At 40.6% G+C, this 13,465-nt stretch overlaps 1 protein-coding gene across 2 annotated transcripts in view; it reads left to right on the top strand.

Annotated features, from left to right (window-relative positions):
* The window catches only part of GMDS (GDP-mannose 4,6-dehydratase), a 549,352-nt gene that overhangs the window by 443,162 nt on the left and 92,725 nt on the right, over positions 1-13,465 (top strand). For both annotated transcript variants that reach the window (XM_084619255.1, XM_084619256.1), the window contains exon 9: positions 4,469-4,565. In XM_084619255.1, the coding sequence (XP_084475381.1) occupies positions 4,469-4,565 (97 nt within the window). The remainder of the gene's footprint in view (positions 1-4,468; positions 4,566-13,465) is intronic.

Here is a 13,465-nt window from a genome sequence, read left to right as displayed (position 1 = left end):
TATTTATAATGTCATACAGTCCTTAGTTTGATCAGCCGTGGAGTAGGGAGACAGAAGGTTTCTTCTCCCTGAAAGATCTCTCCTGGCTCTGACTGTGAATAGCCTATGGATCTCTCTCTCCCTCCTTTTGCCTTTCCTACCTCTTGGATAATGGGCTAATTAGCCTTTGGGCTCTGCTCAACCCATCCCAATTCACCAATTAGGCACAGCTCTTCCTAGTCAGGGCTACTCTGGCACACTACTTGTAGTTGCAGTGACCGGATTGCTGCACCAGCTGCTGTTTCCCAGCACTCTATCACAGACATGCATTAATATTCTGTGTTACACATACTGGGTTATGTTTTATAATACACCAGACCAGATCCAAATCAGTGGGCAATCTAAAGGAATATTGGTGGTAAACTCAATAATCTGAAAAGTCCGTGCAAGTTATATCTCCTGACAGCTGTGAGTGATGAGTGGAATTTTCCTGAAGTTTTGTTTTTTCCAGGTTCTTGTGAGAGGTTTTATTTTTAATCAACTTCTCAGGCACCCCAGAAATAAATGGAGAAAACACATGTACCATTGCAATCACAGTACATTTCAATGTCGTGGCTTGTATGTGGGATGAACTAGCACTCCATGTTTTGGAGAGAAGGAAGGTTGTATGGTTTTATTTGCATATTATCTTGCTGCTGATTAGGATGGTGGTTAAAAAAATGCAGGGGAAATCCTAATCTTCAGGACGAAAGAGGAAAAATAATGTTTTACAATCAGTAATATGCATAATCCTAACAAAAATAATAGTAACCTTTTAAAATAAACTTTTACCTCTTCTACTGAGTCCAACAGTATGAATGTTCATGAGGTGAGACTCCTTTTACACTCTGAACCCACATTTGAAACTTGATCAATTTTTTTTATTTACATGGAAATTTCTGAGGCCTCTTTGTAGGTAGTGTCCACTGTGCTTAAAAGTGACTTCATGTAATATAAGTATTATAAGACACGCACCACAGGTGACTAGGTGCCATGTAGGGATAGCCTGGAAGTAAGGGCTGTCAAATCCAGGTTATCAGTAAGTGCAGAAAAAAGATCATCATCCCACATCCTTCTTTCGAGGTGCGTAGAGTTCTGGAATACAGCTAAAACTATTATCTATTATGAAGGACAAACCACCATCACAGATCCTTCCCCAAACACCCTTCTCTTGGTTTGGAGGATGTGGTGATCAAATCATTGTGGTGGTATAGTCACGGTCTCTAAGCGTGTACGTGTGTGTCTGCCTCTAAGTGTGTCATGAACACATAGGGCCAGAGAGTGTAAGGTCATGGTTTCGACTCTAGCATTGTGGGAGCTCAGTTTCCAGCCTGCTTTAATTTAGGCAAACCCTGTTTAACCCAACTTTCATTAAATGAAACTCTGGGTTAACCTAGAGTCTTCCCCAAATTCCATGAGTACATTTTATTGCATTGTCAGGCTTCAGCCTTGTGAAGCAAAACCTTAGGGGATCACGACTAAGGAAGGGGATCACTATATTAGGAAAAACTTTTTCACTAGGAGGGTGGTGAAACACTGGAATGCGTTACCTAGGGAGGTGGTGGAATCTCCTTCCCTAGCAGTTTTTAAGGTCAGGCTTGACAAAGCCCTGGCTGGGATGATTTAGTCGGGGATCGGTCCTGCTTTGAGCAGGGGGTTGGACTAGATGACCTCTTGAGGTCCCTTCCAACCCTGATATTCTATGATTCTGTGATTCACTAGGACTGAAGCACTTAGCTATCTAAAACCACAGTGGTATGAAGGTTTCTGATGTCTCTTTTCTCTGACCCCAAGACCTTGGGTTAACTTGGCTTTACCTTTTCTAGATTATTAACTGTTCTGAACAGAACATCACTGTGTATTAAAAGAGATTTTTCTTGTGATTTTAAAAATGTATGTAGCAGGTTAGATTAACGTGCTCTTCATATCTAGTCTGTATCAGATGTAATGTCCCTTTTCAGCAAGGTGGTCTCTACTGGTGTAATGCGAGTGTCAGTGATGCCAATTATAATTAAAAATTCTGTTTGCAGTTGCATTTCCCCTTTGTTCATACTGAGAAATGAACTTTCCTTATGAACTTTTCACATTACTGAGCAAAGTGGGTGGAGTTTTCCCTTAAGTTATTTCTATTGTTGTAAAACTTTGATGATGGTAATAGTGAGTGAGTTTCTGTTGGCTCTGAAGATCCTTTTGTAGACTGTTGGGTATTAAATGGGTCTCAGTGACCTCCAACAGCAACTGACGTCTCCTGGTCCGAGCACTTCCTGTAGTTTTCCTGGTGACCGTTGGTTTTCTATTAAGCTCATTTGAGTCCTACTTAGTTTTAGCCTTTGCCCTTTAAAGGGAGGGGCTAAGGTTAGTTTTGGCTTCTGAATGAAAATGTTTCTTCCAGGCTTCAAGCAGAACAGCTGCAAAAAAACCCAAAACAAAAGTTAAATCACAAATCATATTTAGCATCCCAATGTTACTCTTTACAATGTTGAATGCAGTACAGCACTGCCGCAAACATTAGTGCAGTTAATGTCTACAGTATACAAAAATTAAGTGTTTTCAGCCCTAAACATGCAAAAGCCTTGAGTCCGCCCTCCCCCCCTGCAAACAAAAATCATGTGATTGGCTTAAAAATCATGAGATTTAAAAAAAAAATTTTTTTTATCTGCCTGATGGTTTCTGAACCTATAGAGTGCACTTAAGTCACATTTGCAGGTTTTCTCCAGAACCATGTAGACTAGAAATTTACTTCTTTGTTTGTTAATGAAAGCTGAGATTCTTATGAAATTAAATGCTTCCAGGAGCTGAAGCTTCAGGAAAAATATCATATATTGTATGATAAAATCACAAGAGTTAGCAACACTGAATATATTTCAGGTAAAGGGAACGACTGGTAAAGGCAGATAAAGGACACTTCTCTCCTGTTGCAGATGATTGAAACTGAATAATCTAAATCTAAATCACAAGTGCTGCTTTTCAGAGATTTTTTAGCTTAACCCCACAAAAGCATAAAGAAAAGGAGTACTTGTGGCACCTTAGAGACTAACAAATTTATTTGAGCATAAGCTTTCGTACTCCTTTTCTTTTTGCGGATACAGACTAACACGACTGCTACTCTGAAACCCACAAAAGCATGGAATTTGACCACCACCACCCTTTAGTGCCGAAGTATTGCAACACATCCACTGTTCAAAGCTCCCATGCTTACGCACAAGCTTAAAGGAATAAAGATAGTTTCAGTCTTAACTCAGAATTTTGTAGGTTTCATGAGTCAGACCTTAATATTTTTTGATAATTTATTTTGAAACAGGCCAAATCCGCAAACTTCAGATCTGGACTTTCAAACTCCCCAAAGTTAAGGACACGTTGGCTCTAGTGGTCCAGCAAGCCATTTGTATTATTCTTCAGATCTTGCCAGTTTGGAATGTGAAAATCATGTTGGAAGGATAAAGTGGGAAGCACAGATACAAAATGTTTCGGTACACCCAACAAGCTCCTACAAATTACATTAATATTAGAGTATCAAAGCAGGAAGGAAACTAATTTCGGCCCCAGTTCAGTTAGACATGTGCCTACTTTTAAGCATGTGGGTAGTCCCATTCACATTGGGCATGTGCTTAATTACCTGGATGAATTGGGGCTTAAAACTGAAGAGCCTTTTCTTGGCCTATGTCTACACTTAAAAAGCTAATGTGGCACAGTTGCGGTGCTGCAGCTGCACTGTTGTAGCACTTCCGTGTATCCACTCACTATAGCCATGAGAGGAATTCTCTTGTCGTAGTTAATCCACCTTCCTGGAAGGCTGTAGCTAGATCGACAGAGAATTCTTTTATTGACCTAGCGCTGTCTGCACCAGTGGTTAGGTTGGCTTCCCTACATCGCTCCAGGGTGTGGATTTTTCAAACCCCTGAGCAACGTAGATGGGTCAATTTAAACTTTTAGTGTAGACCTGGCCTTAAACTGAGCGTGAATTAGAATATGGCGGGATGGAATAATAGTGCTCTCGAACAGAGCTCAGCTTTGGTAAATTAAGAGGCAGATAAATTTTCCTGTGAGTTTTGCCTTAGCTGTAAAAACAAAAAATATTTTTTAAAATAACATTTTTATCGACTTCATACTAAGCAATGAATAAAAAGCATGTGGGCATATCCTTTAGAAGATAAGACGACATTGGAAATACCAGTAAGGTGCTCATTTTATTTTATTTTAATTTTTTTTCAGCCGTGTGTGTTTGACTTGGAAGTCCCATGTTTTAGGACTTACAAAGCCCATGGACTTCAAAAGCCATTGTTGCTCCATTCTTGTCAAAGTGCTGCCTTTGTTCCTAGAGCTAATGAGTTTATACAGTCCTGCAGAGAGAATTGACACCAGCCTCAAATAAATGAAAACAAACCAAATGCTACTAAGATCAGTGCACTAAAGTAATTATGGGTTGATTAAATGTTTATCTTCTTTACAGGTGGGAGGGAAAGAATGAAAATGAGGTAGGCCGATGCAAGGAGACTGGCAAGATTCATGTGACCGTCGATCACAAATACTACAGGCCAACTGAAGTGGTAAGCAAATGCGTTCTCTCAGCTTTGCAAATGAATAATCCAATCATTCAGCCAATAAATTGCTGCATTTGACCAGCTGTCTGTGGAAATGGTTCTAATTGCACTCCTGCTGCCAGCTTTCAAATGCTCTAAATTAGGTTCCTCATCAGCGCCCCCCGCCCGTAACAAGTTCTCCAAAAACAAACAACAGTTTCTGGAAAAAATCTGGAGGGCCACATTTGCAAGGCAATAATTGACACAGCTGCGGTGTTTAAACTATTGTCCTTACACAGGACAGAAAGAGCATGTATGAAACTTCACCATGCAGGAAACAAACAAAAGTCAAATCAAAATGTTCTCTCTTTAAAATGCGGTATTTGATCATCTCCCTCCTGTTAGGAAAAAATGAAGAGAGGTGCATTGATAAATTTTGCATTTTAAAATATTTCCTCAATATATAAAATAAAAAATAGTTTGTAGCATAATCGATAAACTCCCTCCATTGAATAGCCTGGGTAAAAATTCCATTTTTGTGAACTTTGGTAGCATAGTAGTTATGAAATACTCTTTTTTTTTTAAAATGTTTATAGGGTCCCACTTAGCAAACTCTTCCTCTCATAATACTCTCAAACTTTTATTCACATGAGTACCCCATTGAAGTTGACAAGGATACCATAAGCGTGGTCTGCTAGATGGGGCCAATAATGTGTGTGTTCTAATTGAATAGAGAACTCGTGACAAAAAATTAGTGAACGATTAGTATGCAGCCAGGTGGGGTCATGACAATACATGGTGCTGGCATGGAGCGCCGCCCAGGTTTTTACACCCAGAGAGCAATTGTTGACTGTGTTAATGGAGAGTGGATGTGCCCGAGAAAGGATGTGTTCTGTCTCCTGGGGAGGACACGACAGCCCTGCTGGCTGCTGACACAGCATCAGCTGGCCATGGGTCCATTCAGAAGTGCTGGCATTAACTTCCTGATAAGAGTGAGGTGCTACAAGAGCACGTTTGTCTTGACACAGATTGCGGGAGTGGGAGGGGAGGCATGTTTATGAGTGACCAACCGTTCCAAACTGAAAATTTAAAGAGCAATAGAAACTTTGTTGTTAATAACTATTCAAAATGGCTGGACTCTTATACCAGAACCATTTCAGAAGCTAAGAAGTCGTTAAGAATTGCCTGTCATTCTTTACTTGGGCAAGGTGTCGGAGTGATAAGAGGGACATAAAGACAAAAGGACTTGCTGAACAGGAAAAGGACACTTCACCCAACAAGTCTGTGCTGTATAAGACACCACTTTCCTGCTTTGTCATCATACCCCCAATACTTTTCTCTTACCTTGCAAATGCATATTCACTCCCCCTAACTCATTGGAATTAGGTATCTGCTTCAGTGACCTTACTCTAGTTCTACTTTACTCCATCTGTTTGCTGCTTTCTGCTTGAAATAGTTCTGTCCAGGATCTCCCCTCTTTGCCTTACCCGTCCCCCTTTTTTAGAGCACGATTTCTGGATTTCAAAACCATCTGCACTGTGAATAGATTGTTCTATGGCTGTGTTATTGCTCTAACAGGTAAGCATTGATTCTTCTTGGGACTACTCATGCAACCACTGATTTGTGCACCTGCATGGGTATATGTGCTTACAAATAAAGGCTTGCAAGTGCACTTTGGTGTTGGTTTCACAATGGTAGCCGTGTTAGTCTGGATCAGGAAAAATAATGTGGGGTCCTTGTGGCACCTGAGAGAGTAACAAATTTATTTGGGCATAAGCTTTCGTGAGTTAGAACCAACTTCATCAGATGCAGACTTTTGAAAATACAGTCCTATTTAGCTAACATAAAGATTTCTCTTGAACCATGAGAATAAAATAAATCTTTAGTGTTTCCTGAGAACAGTAAATAATTTGAATTTTGGAACCCACCGAACTGCCACAGCTATAGTATCTCTGAGGTCACTGTATCCTTACTAATGAAACTGGAACAGAATTCACTGTTGCAGAGGAGCTCTCACAAGGGTATGGTACAAAAATAAATATCAGTGGATGAACCTCAAAAAAAAAAAAAAAGTTTCATTGTGCATAAGCCCTGAAAAGTTCTGAAGGTTACTGGAACTTCTCCGAAACTTTTTATTTCTTTGCTTCTCCCCTTCTCTAGTTTCCATTCTCTCCTTCCATCAACCTCATTTCTACGCAGGCTTCCTATTTTCATATTGCCATTAAAAGATCCAGGAGGGCTGCAGAGCTGCTCTATTAAGATCTGGAGCACTCCAGGACTTTTCTGGGTCAGAGGCATGTGTTTTGAGGCACCTCTGTCCCAAGGAAACCTCAGAATGACTCTTCATTAAATCCTAAGCCTAATAGTGAAGTGGCAGAAGCTGTTAAATTTCACGATGGGCCTGATGGTGGATGCAGGTTGTAAGGGGACTGGAGAGGATTTATCCAAACCTGGGAAAGGACAGAGGTTTGTGGCTGGCTGGCTGTTGTTTTACTCCCAAATCAAGTTAATCCATCCATATTTACAATATTCAGAGCAGTCAGCAAAACATTTAGGGCTTCTGCAGGGTGATTTGTAAAATCATGGGTCAGTACAACTTTAAATGCACAGCATTTCTCAGAGCCTCTCAGACTGGCTCTCTGATCTCAATATCCTTTGATTCCATTTATATATGTACACCAGTGACACTGACCATGACTTTCAAAAGTGATGAGTGATTTTGGGTGCCCAACTTGCTAAACATCCACCATCTGAATATCAAGCCCCTTTAAAGTCCCTTAAATTGAACACCAGGATCGCTATTTACTTTTGAAAATCTTGGCCAATGGGCTCAATCCTGCTCTCACACCAGTGAAAATCAAAAGTAAATCCATTTAAATCAGTGGAACCACATCCACGTAAAAGCAGTATGTAAGAACATCAGAATGGCCATGCAGGGTCAGATCCATGGTCCATCTAGCCCAGTGTCTGTCTCTGATAGTGGCTGGTGCCAGGTTCTTCAGAGGGAATGAACAGAACAGGGCAATTATTGAGTGATCCATCCCCTGTTGTCCAGTCCCAGAACCCCAGCTTCTGGCAATCAGAGGTTTAGGGACACCCAGAGCATGGGGTTGTGTCCCTGACCATCTTGACTAATAGTCATTGATGGACCTATCCTCCATGAATTTACTAATTAGTTTCCAAACCTAGTTATACTTTTGGCCTTCACAACCTCTCCTGGCAATGAGTTCCACAGGTTGACTGTGCGTTGTGTGAAAAAATACTTCCTTACATTTGTTTTAAACCTGCTGGTTAGTAATTTCATTGGGTGACCCCGGACTTTTCTGTTATATGATGGGGTAAATAACATTTCCTTATTCACTCTCTCCACACCAATCACACCTCCCCTTAGTCATCTCTCTTCTAAGCTGAACAGCCCCAGTCTTTTTATTTCTCCTCATATAGAAGCTGTTCCATACCCCAATCATTGTTATTGTCCTTCCCTGTGCCAATTCTACTCCATCCTTTTTGAGATGCAGCACCCAGAATTACACGTAGTATACAAGGTGTGAAACCAAAATCTGATCCAAAGCCAAAAAGCAAGGAAATGTAATCGGGAAAATAAAAGGAGTTATTTCACTCCATCTCCATTCAAGGGCAGAAAGCCCCAGCTTGAAATTTTGAAAGCCAGCTAGGGGATTTAGCCACACTGCTCCCATTGAAATTAATGGGAATTGTGTGACTACATCCCACTGCTGACTTCGAAAATCTAAGTTTCTGCACAGTAAAGCAGCTTTCTGCGCTCAAACTGCAGACGTGTACACACTGCCAAGCCACTTTGTGCGCAGAAACTCCTCAGTTGCAGTCACTTGATTGCTTTCTGCACTGTAATTGGCCTCCAGAGCTGTCCCATAATGCCTCAAGTGACCGCTTTGCTCATTGTTTTGAACTCGCTGCCCTGGAGACATGCTCTCCTCCCCTTTCAAAGCATGGTTTCTGACAGCCATTGCGTGCTGTGCTGATCGCTCTGGGACACAAAGCAAACCATTAATGTGGAATGCTTGTGCTGTTGAACACAGAGGCAGGTGTGTGTGTGTGTGAGAGAGAGAGAGAGAGTGTGTGTGTGTGTGTGAGAGAGAGAGAGATTGCTGTGCAGGGAGGGGAGGGCTGAGGTCGGGGTTTCCCCCTGCCTCAGGACTGGTTGCTTCCTGCCGCTGTTTGAACTTACAAGACAGCATGCTGACACACACTCTGTCCCCAAAACCACACTTTTTTTCTCTTCCCCACTCCCACACACACACACTACCTGTTACACACACTTCCCCTCCCCCCCCACACACATACACACTTCAGTTGAAAAGCAGCTGGCAATGTAGTAGGATGCCCAAGGAACAATAGGATTGGGAAACCTGCATCATGTGATGCTGTGCCTGCCCCATGAGGCATTGCAAACCCTTCCCAAAGCACCCTGCAGCCAGTTGCGCAGTGGGATAGCGACCACAATGGACTGCTGTCTTTGCCGTTGCAAGAGCTGCTAATGTGGATATACTCCAGCATCACAGGGAGCATAGTGTGGACACGGAACAGTGGTTTAATTCCAGCATTTTAATAAAAGTGGTATAACTTGTGCTGCTGAAGCTTTTTCTTTTTTAAGGTTAATATAATATTCTGAAATGTACAAACAAATGGACACTCATACTACATACAGTTCTGACTGCATGGATGAGTTCATTTTTTAAATGTATTTATTCCGGTCAGTTAGCTCTCCCTCTGCTTCAGTACTGAATTGAAAAGCTTAGCAGCTTTAAGCATCTACCCAGCACTGAAGAAGAAACCTTGAAATGTGAGACTATCTTCTGGTTGAACTAAGTAAACTTTGTGAATGCCTTGCCTCTAAATCTATTGGCTGTCTTTGGATATTGAAACCTTTGACTGCTTTGGGGCCCCCTGGTACTCAGTGGCCTTGGGAATTTTCCCCTTCTGACCCTCCCCTTCCCCCTGCCTCTCCCTCCCCTTGCTGATCACAGACCTAACAATACCATTTCTTTCTATTTGTATTCTATCCCTCTCTGTATCCAGTCTGACATTTTTTAAAAATGTATAGACAGTATAGGCTAATGGCTACAAGAACCTTTATACCCTTCTCACAGTCAATAGGTTTCATGAGTGCTGTGTTACAGTCCCAAATACACTCTCTATGGGTTTGTTGCCTTTTGTGTTCTGTGATTATGTTTTCAAACAGTGTGCGGGCTTTTTAAGCACATGGCTCCTTTGCTAAGAGGTGCATGTCTAAAACTAAAGCTTGGACAATATAGTAATAACCTCCCCTTACTGTTTCATTTACCTACAGAATTCAAATCCCTGTGATTTTGGTCTCATTAGCTCTTACTCTTTACTATGGGCAAAATGTTTAAATGTGTATACTTGAAATAGGGCAGCTTTAATCCATTTTTAGGCACCAAAATTAGGGATAGAGTTACCTAGAGCACAACATGTCTGAAAAAACATGCCTTTTATTGAGGTACTTAAATACAAATTTAGCCACCTAACTTTCAGTGCCCATTAAAAAAAATTTGGCAGTATCTCCCATGTTTTGATCTTTCAGCAAATGTGGTTTATCATTAATTTGCTATCTTCTCATGCGCCTAATTTACATATATTAGAAGCAAGGAATGGCCCAAAACTAAAAGACGTCCTAGTAATATCTGAAGAAATTCAGTAAGCTAGCTCTAAGCAGAGACCTCCCTCCAAGACTAACACAATGGTTGCTTATAATCAAATTATGCTTCTTGAGGTGATTTAGCAAAACTGCTTCTAATATTTTTCCACAAGTGATGTTAAGATAACTGTTCTATAATTGCTCCCTCCCTTCCATGGCCCTCTGTTGCAACAATGATGTTTAACACTTCCCAGACCTCAGGAATCTGATCTGTCATCAGAGAACTTAAAAAAATACCAGTTAGGATTTCACTAATTTCAGTCTTCATTTCTTCAAGGAAAGGAAAGAATCTCTTTCACCTTGTGGAAACATTATATGTAATCTAAATCTAGCACTTTGTATATCATAAGTGGGATCCTTTTTTCCACACTTTTCCATTGGCATCTGAAGGTTTGTCTAAGATGGGAAAATTTACACTCTGGATTAAGTTGCATTGATACACTGTGTCTACATTAGGGGTTTACACTGCTGTAACTACTGCTTACCTTAATGCAAATTTCCCTAATGTAGAGACACCCTAACACTTCTCTCTTACCAGAAGACACACTATTGGCCTTGAAGCAGTTGTGCATCCTCTTCCGTAAAGAACAATGGCACACTAACCTGTTCCTTTTGTTATATCCCCTACTTCCAATTCTTAACAATTTAGGGGAGGACCATTTCTTTTTCTTTTGCCTTTCTAGTGTAGCTATACTTGACAAAAATTGTTAGCTTGAATGGTCTTGACAGCAGAATGTCCAGTAATTCTTTGTCTTCCTGTAATTATCTGTTTAACCTGTTCTTGCTTGTTTTTAATAGATGTCTCAGTCCTCCTTACCAACTTGTTTATATTGTGAAAGGATTGTTTGTTTATATATCTATATATATTTAAAGTCTTCTACTTATTGCTTACCCTAATCTTTACATCCCTGCTTAACCAGGATAGCTTTAAATTTCACTCTCTTTAAATGTTTTTCAAATATTCAGCTCTGTGTTTCCCATACTTCCTAGCATTCCAGTAAAAATTCCTTGGGGCATATCACGTTCCCCCAAATTCAGCTCTTCTAGAGTTAAAAAACGTTGGCGATGCTGCTTTGTGTTCTTGCCCTAAAGAGTATTTAAAATCTAATGAAACTGAACACAGAATGAGACGTGCTACTGGACCAATTCCTACTGTCAGGTCCAGAATTGTCTCTGACCCTGTACACTGTTGAATTGTCTGTATAAGGGAAACCCATGCTTCCCTTCCTTAAGAGTCTGTTTTGTCACCAGTAATTTGTAATTATGCATATGTAATTTGCATTACCAATTATGAGAGTTAGATGCTAGCTTTGAAGGAAGAACAACAGACCTCTCATCTATTTTAAAAGAAAATCTTGATCTGCTTTCTTTTCTTGTCCTGGAAGTCTGTGTCTCATCCGATAATACCTTAGTATACGATTACCTTACTTGTCCTTAACTCTTCTCCAAACTGACTCTGCTGCTGTGTCAGCCAATATATTTTCTTTACTTAGCTCAGACTCAGTATTATCCGTCAGTTCCATTGCCACCCACCCCTCTTTTTCATTTTGCCTTTCTGTCTGGTAAACTCTGTCTTCTGGTATTAAAACCCTGCAGACATTTTTCTATTTCAGTACAGGTGTCTCTTATGTCAGATACTTCAGAGTTACCATTGAAAACTTACATTTCTGATTTAGCTATAGAAGGATAATAATGTGTCCCTTTGTTGTGCCTTTCATAAGGAACTCAGCCCTTGACAAACATTGAATAATTAAGCATCTCAAGCGTGTGAAATAGATCAGAGGTGCTGCTGCCTCCCTGTTTCACTAGTGAGTAAATTGAAGGACAAAAAAAGCTAAGCAACTTGCCTATGGTCATGAGTCAGTGGTAATGCCAGGAATAGACCTGAATTGCAATGTGCTCTAACCATGTGCTTAAGTGCTTTGCCAAACCTTCATATGAAGTGAAGCAGTGCAGCTCAAATAAGAATTGACCCAATTAAGAACAGAAGAACGGCCATACTGGGTCAGACCAAAGGTCCATCTAGCTCAGTATCCTGTCTTCTGACAGTGGCCAATGCCAGATGCCCCAGAGAGAATGAACAGAACAGGTAATAGTCAAGTGAGCCATCGCCCATTCCCAGCTTCTGGCAACTTATCCAATTGATCCAAATATTTGTGGAGATTCAAAAAAAAGTCAATTGTTTTTTTTTTGTTTGTTTGTTTTTTTCATTTCCATGCACCTCTCTAGTCAGGACTAGACATGCCGAAATACTCCAAGAGAGCCTGCTCTCATTCCATATGTATATGTCTATGTATATACAAAGTTGTTTTTGCTTTCTTTTCTTATCCCTCCTTTGCTTTTCTTTCTCCTATATTCCTTTAAATTCTTTTTTTACCTTGAATATCACTGCGTTCCTCGGTGAAGTATGTGAAGATCATTTTTGTTATTAGATTGTCTTTTTGCAAGGTATCTTCCACCCTGCCTATCTTCAGCAAGTTCATGCAAAATTCTGCTCGCTGTCTTATTAATCCTCTTAATAAATACCCTTGTCCTTTCCTTCTGCTGTAAGACTAACTACTACCCTGGCATTCATCCCTTTGTATAGAGCCACTATCCACAATGCATGCTTCAGATACTCTTCTGCTTGTTGTTGTTTCACAATTTGCTCATTACATCATACTTGACAGTCCCATCTTTTAAATCCACCTCAGTGACATTCAATGCTGGAATCCTGCTGGATGCTACCATTATAGTCATCCCATGCTATGCTTCTCAGTTAACCAGTTGCTGCCCTTTATGTCATCCGTTTCTCCTCTGCTGTGCCTCCAATGTACTCCTCTGGCAACTTTCACAGCTGGCCCTGCTCCTCCTCCTGCCCTGTTGTCATTCCTGAGGTTTAAAATGAGCTGTGTGTCATCTGTGAACTTCCTGTATTCATTGATCTTCCTGAGAACATCTCTCTAATTCTGCCATTTGATCTCTTAGTACTGCAACTAACTGACAACCCTTAACAAAAGGAAAGTGTTCCCTTAACTCCTCTGATCTAAGTTACAACTGTTTTGCGCTCTGAATGTTGCACTGTACTTGTTATAAGATTCATGGCCTTTTTTTTTTTTTTTTTCAAAGGGTGAAAGTGGCTGAAGAAAATTGACTTTAGGTAAAAATTTTCTGCTGTGGCTGGGTGAAGAGATGTCAAATCCTTTGAAAGATTAGTTTGGAGACGGAGCTGTCACCCAGGCAAATGGCC

Source organism: Lepidochelys olivacea (assembly GCF_965140295.1).
Source record: "Lepidochelys olivacea isolate rLepOli2 genome assembly, chromosome: 2".
NCBI lineage: Eukaryota > Metazoa > Chordata > Testudines > Cheloniidae > Lepidochelys > Lepidochelys olivacea.
Note: the sequence above shows the minus strand (reverse complement) of the source record. Positions and strands in the feature narration are given on the sequence as shown.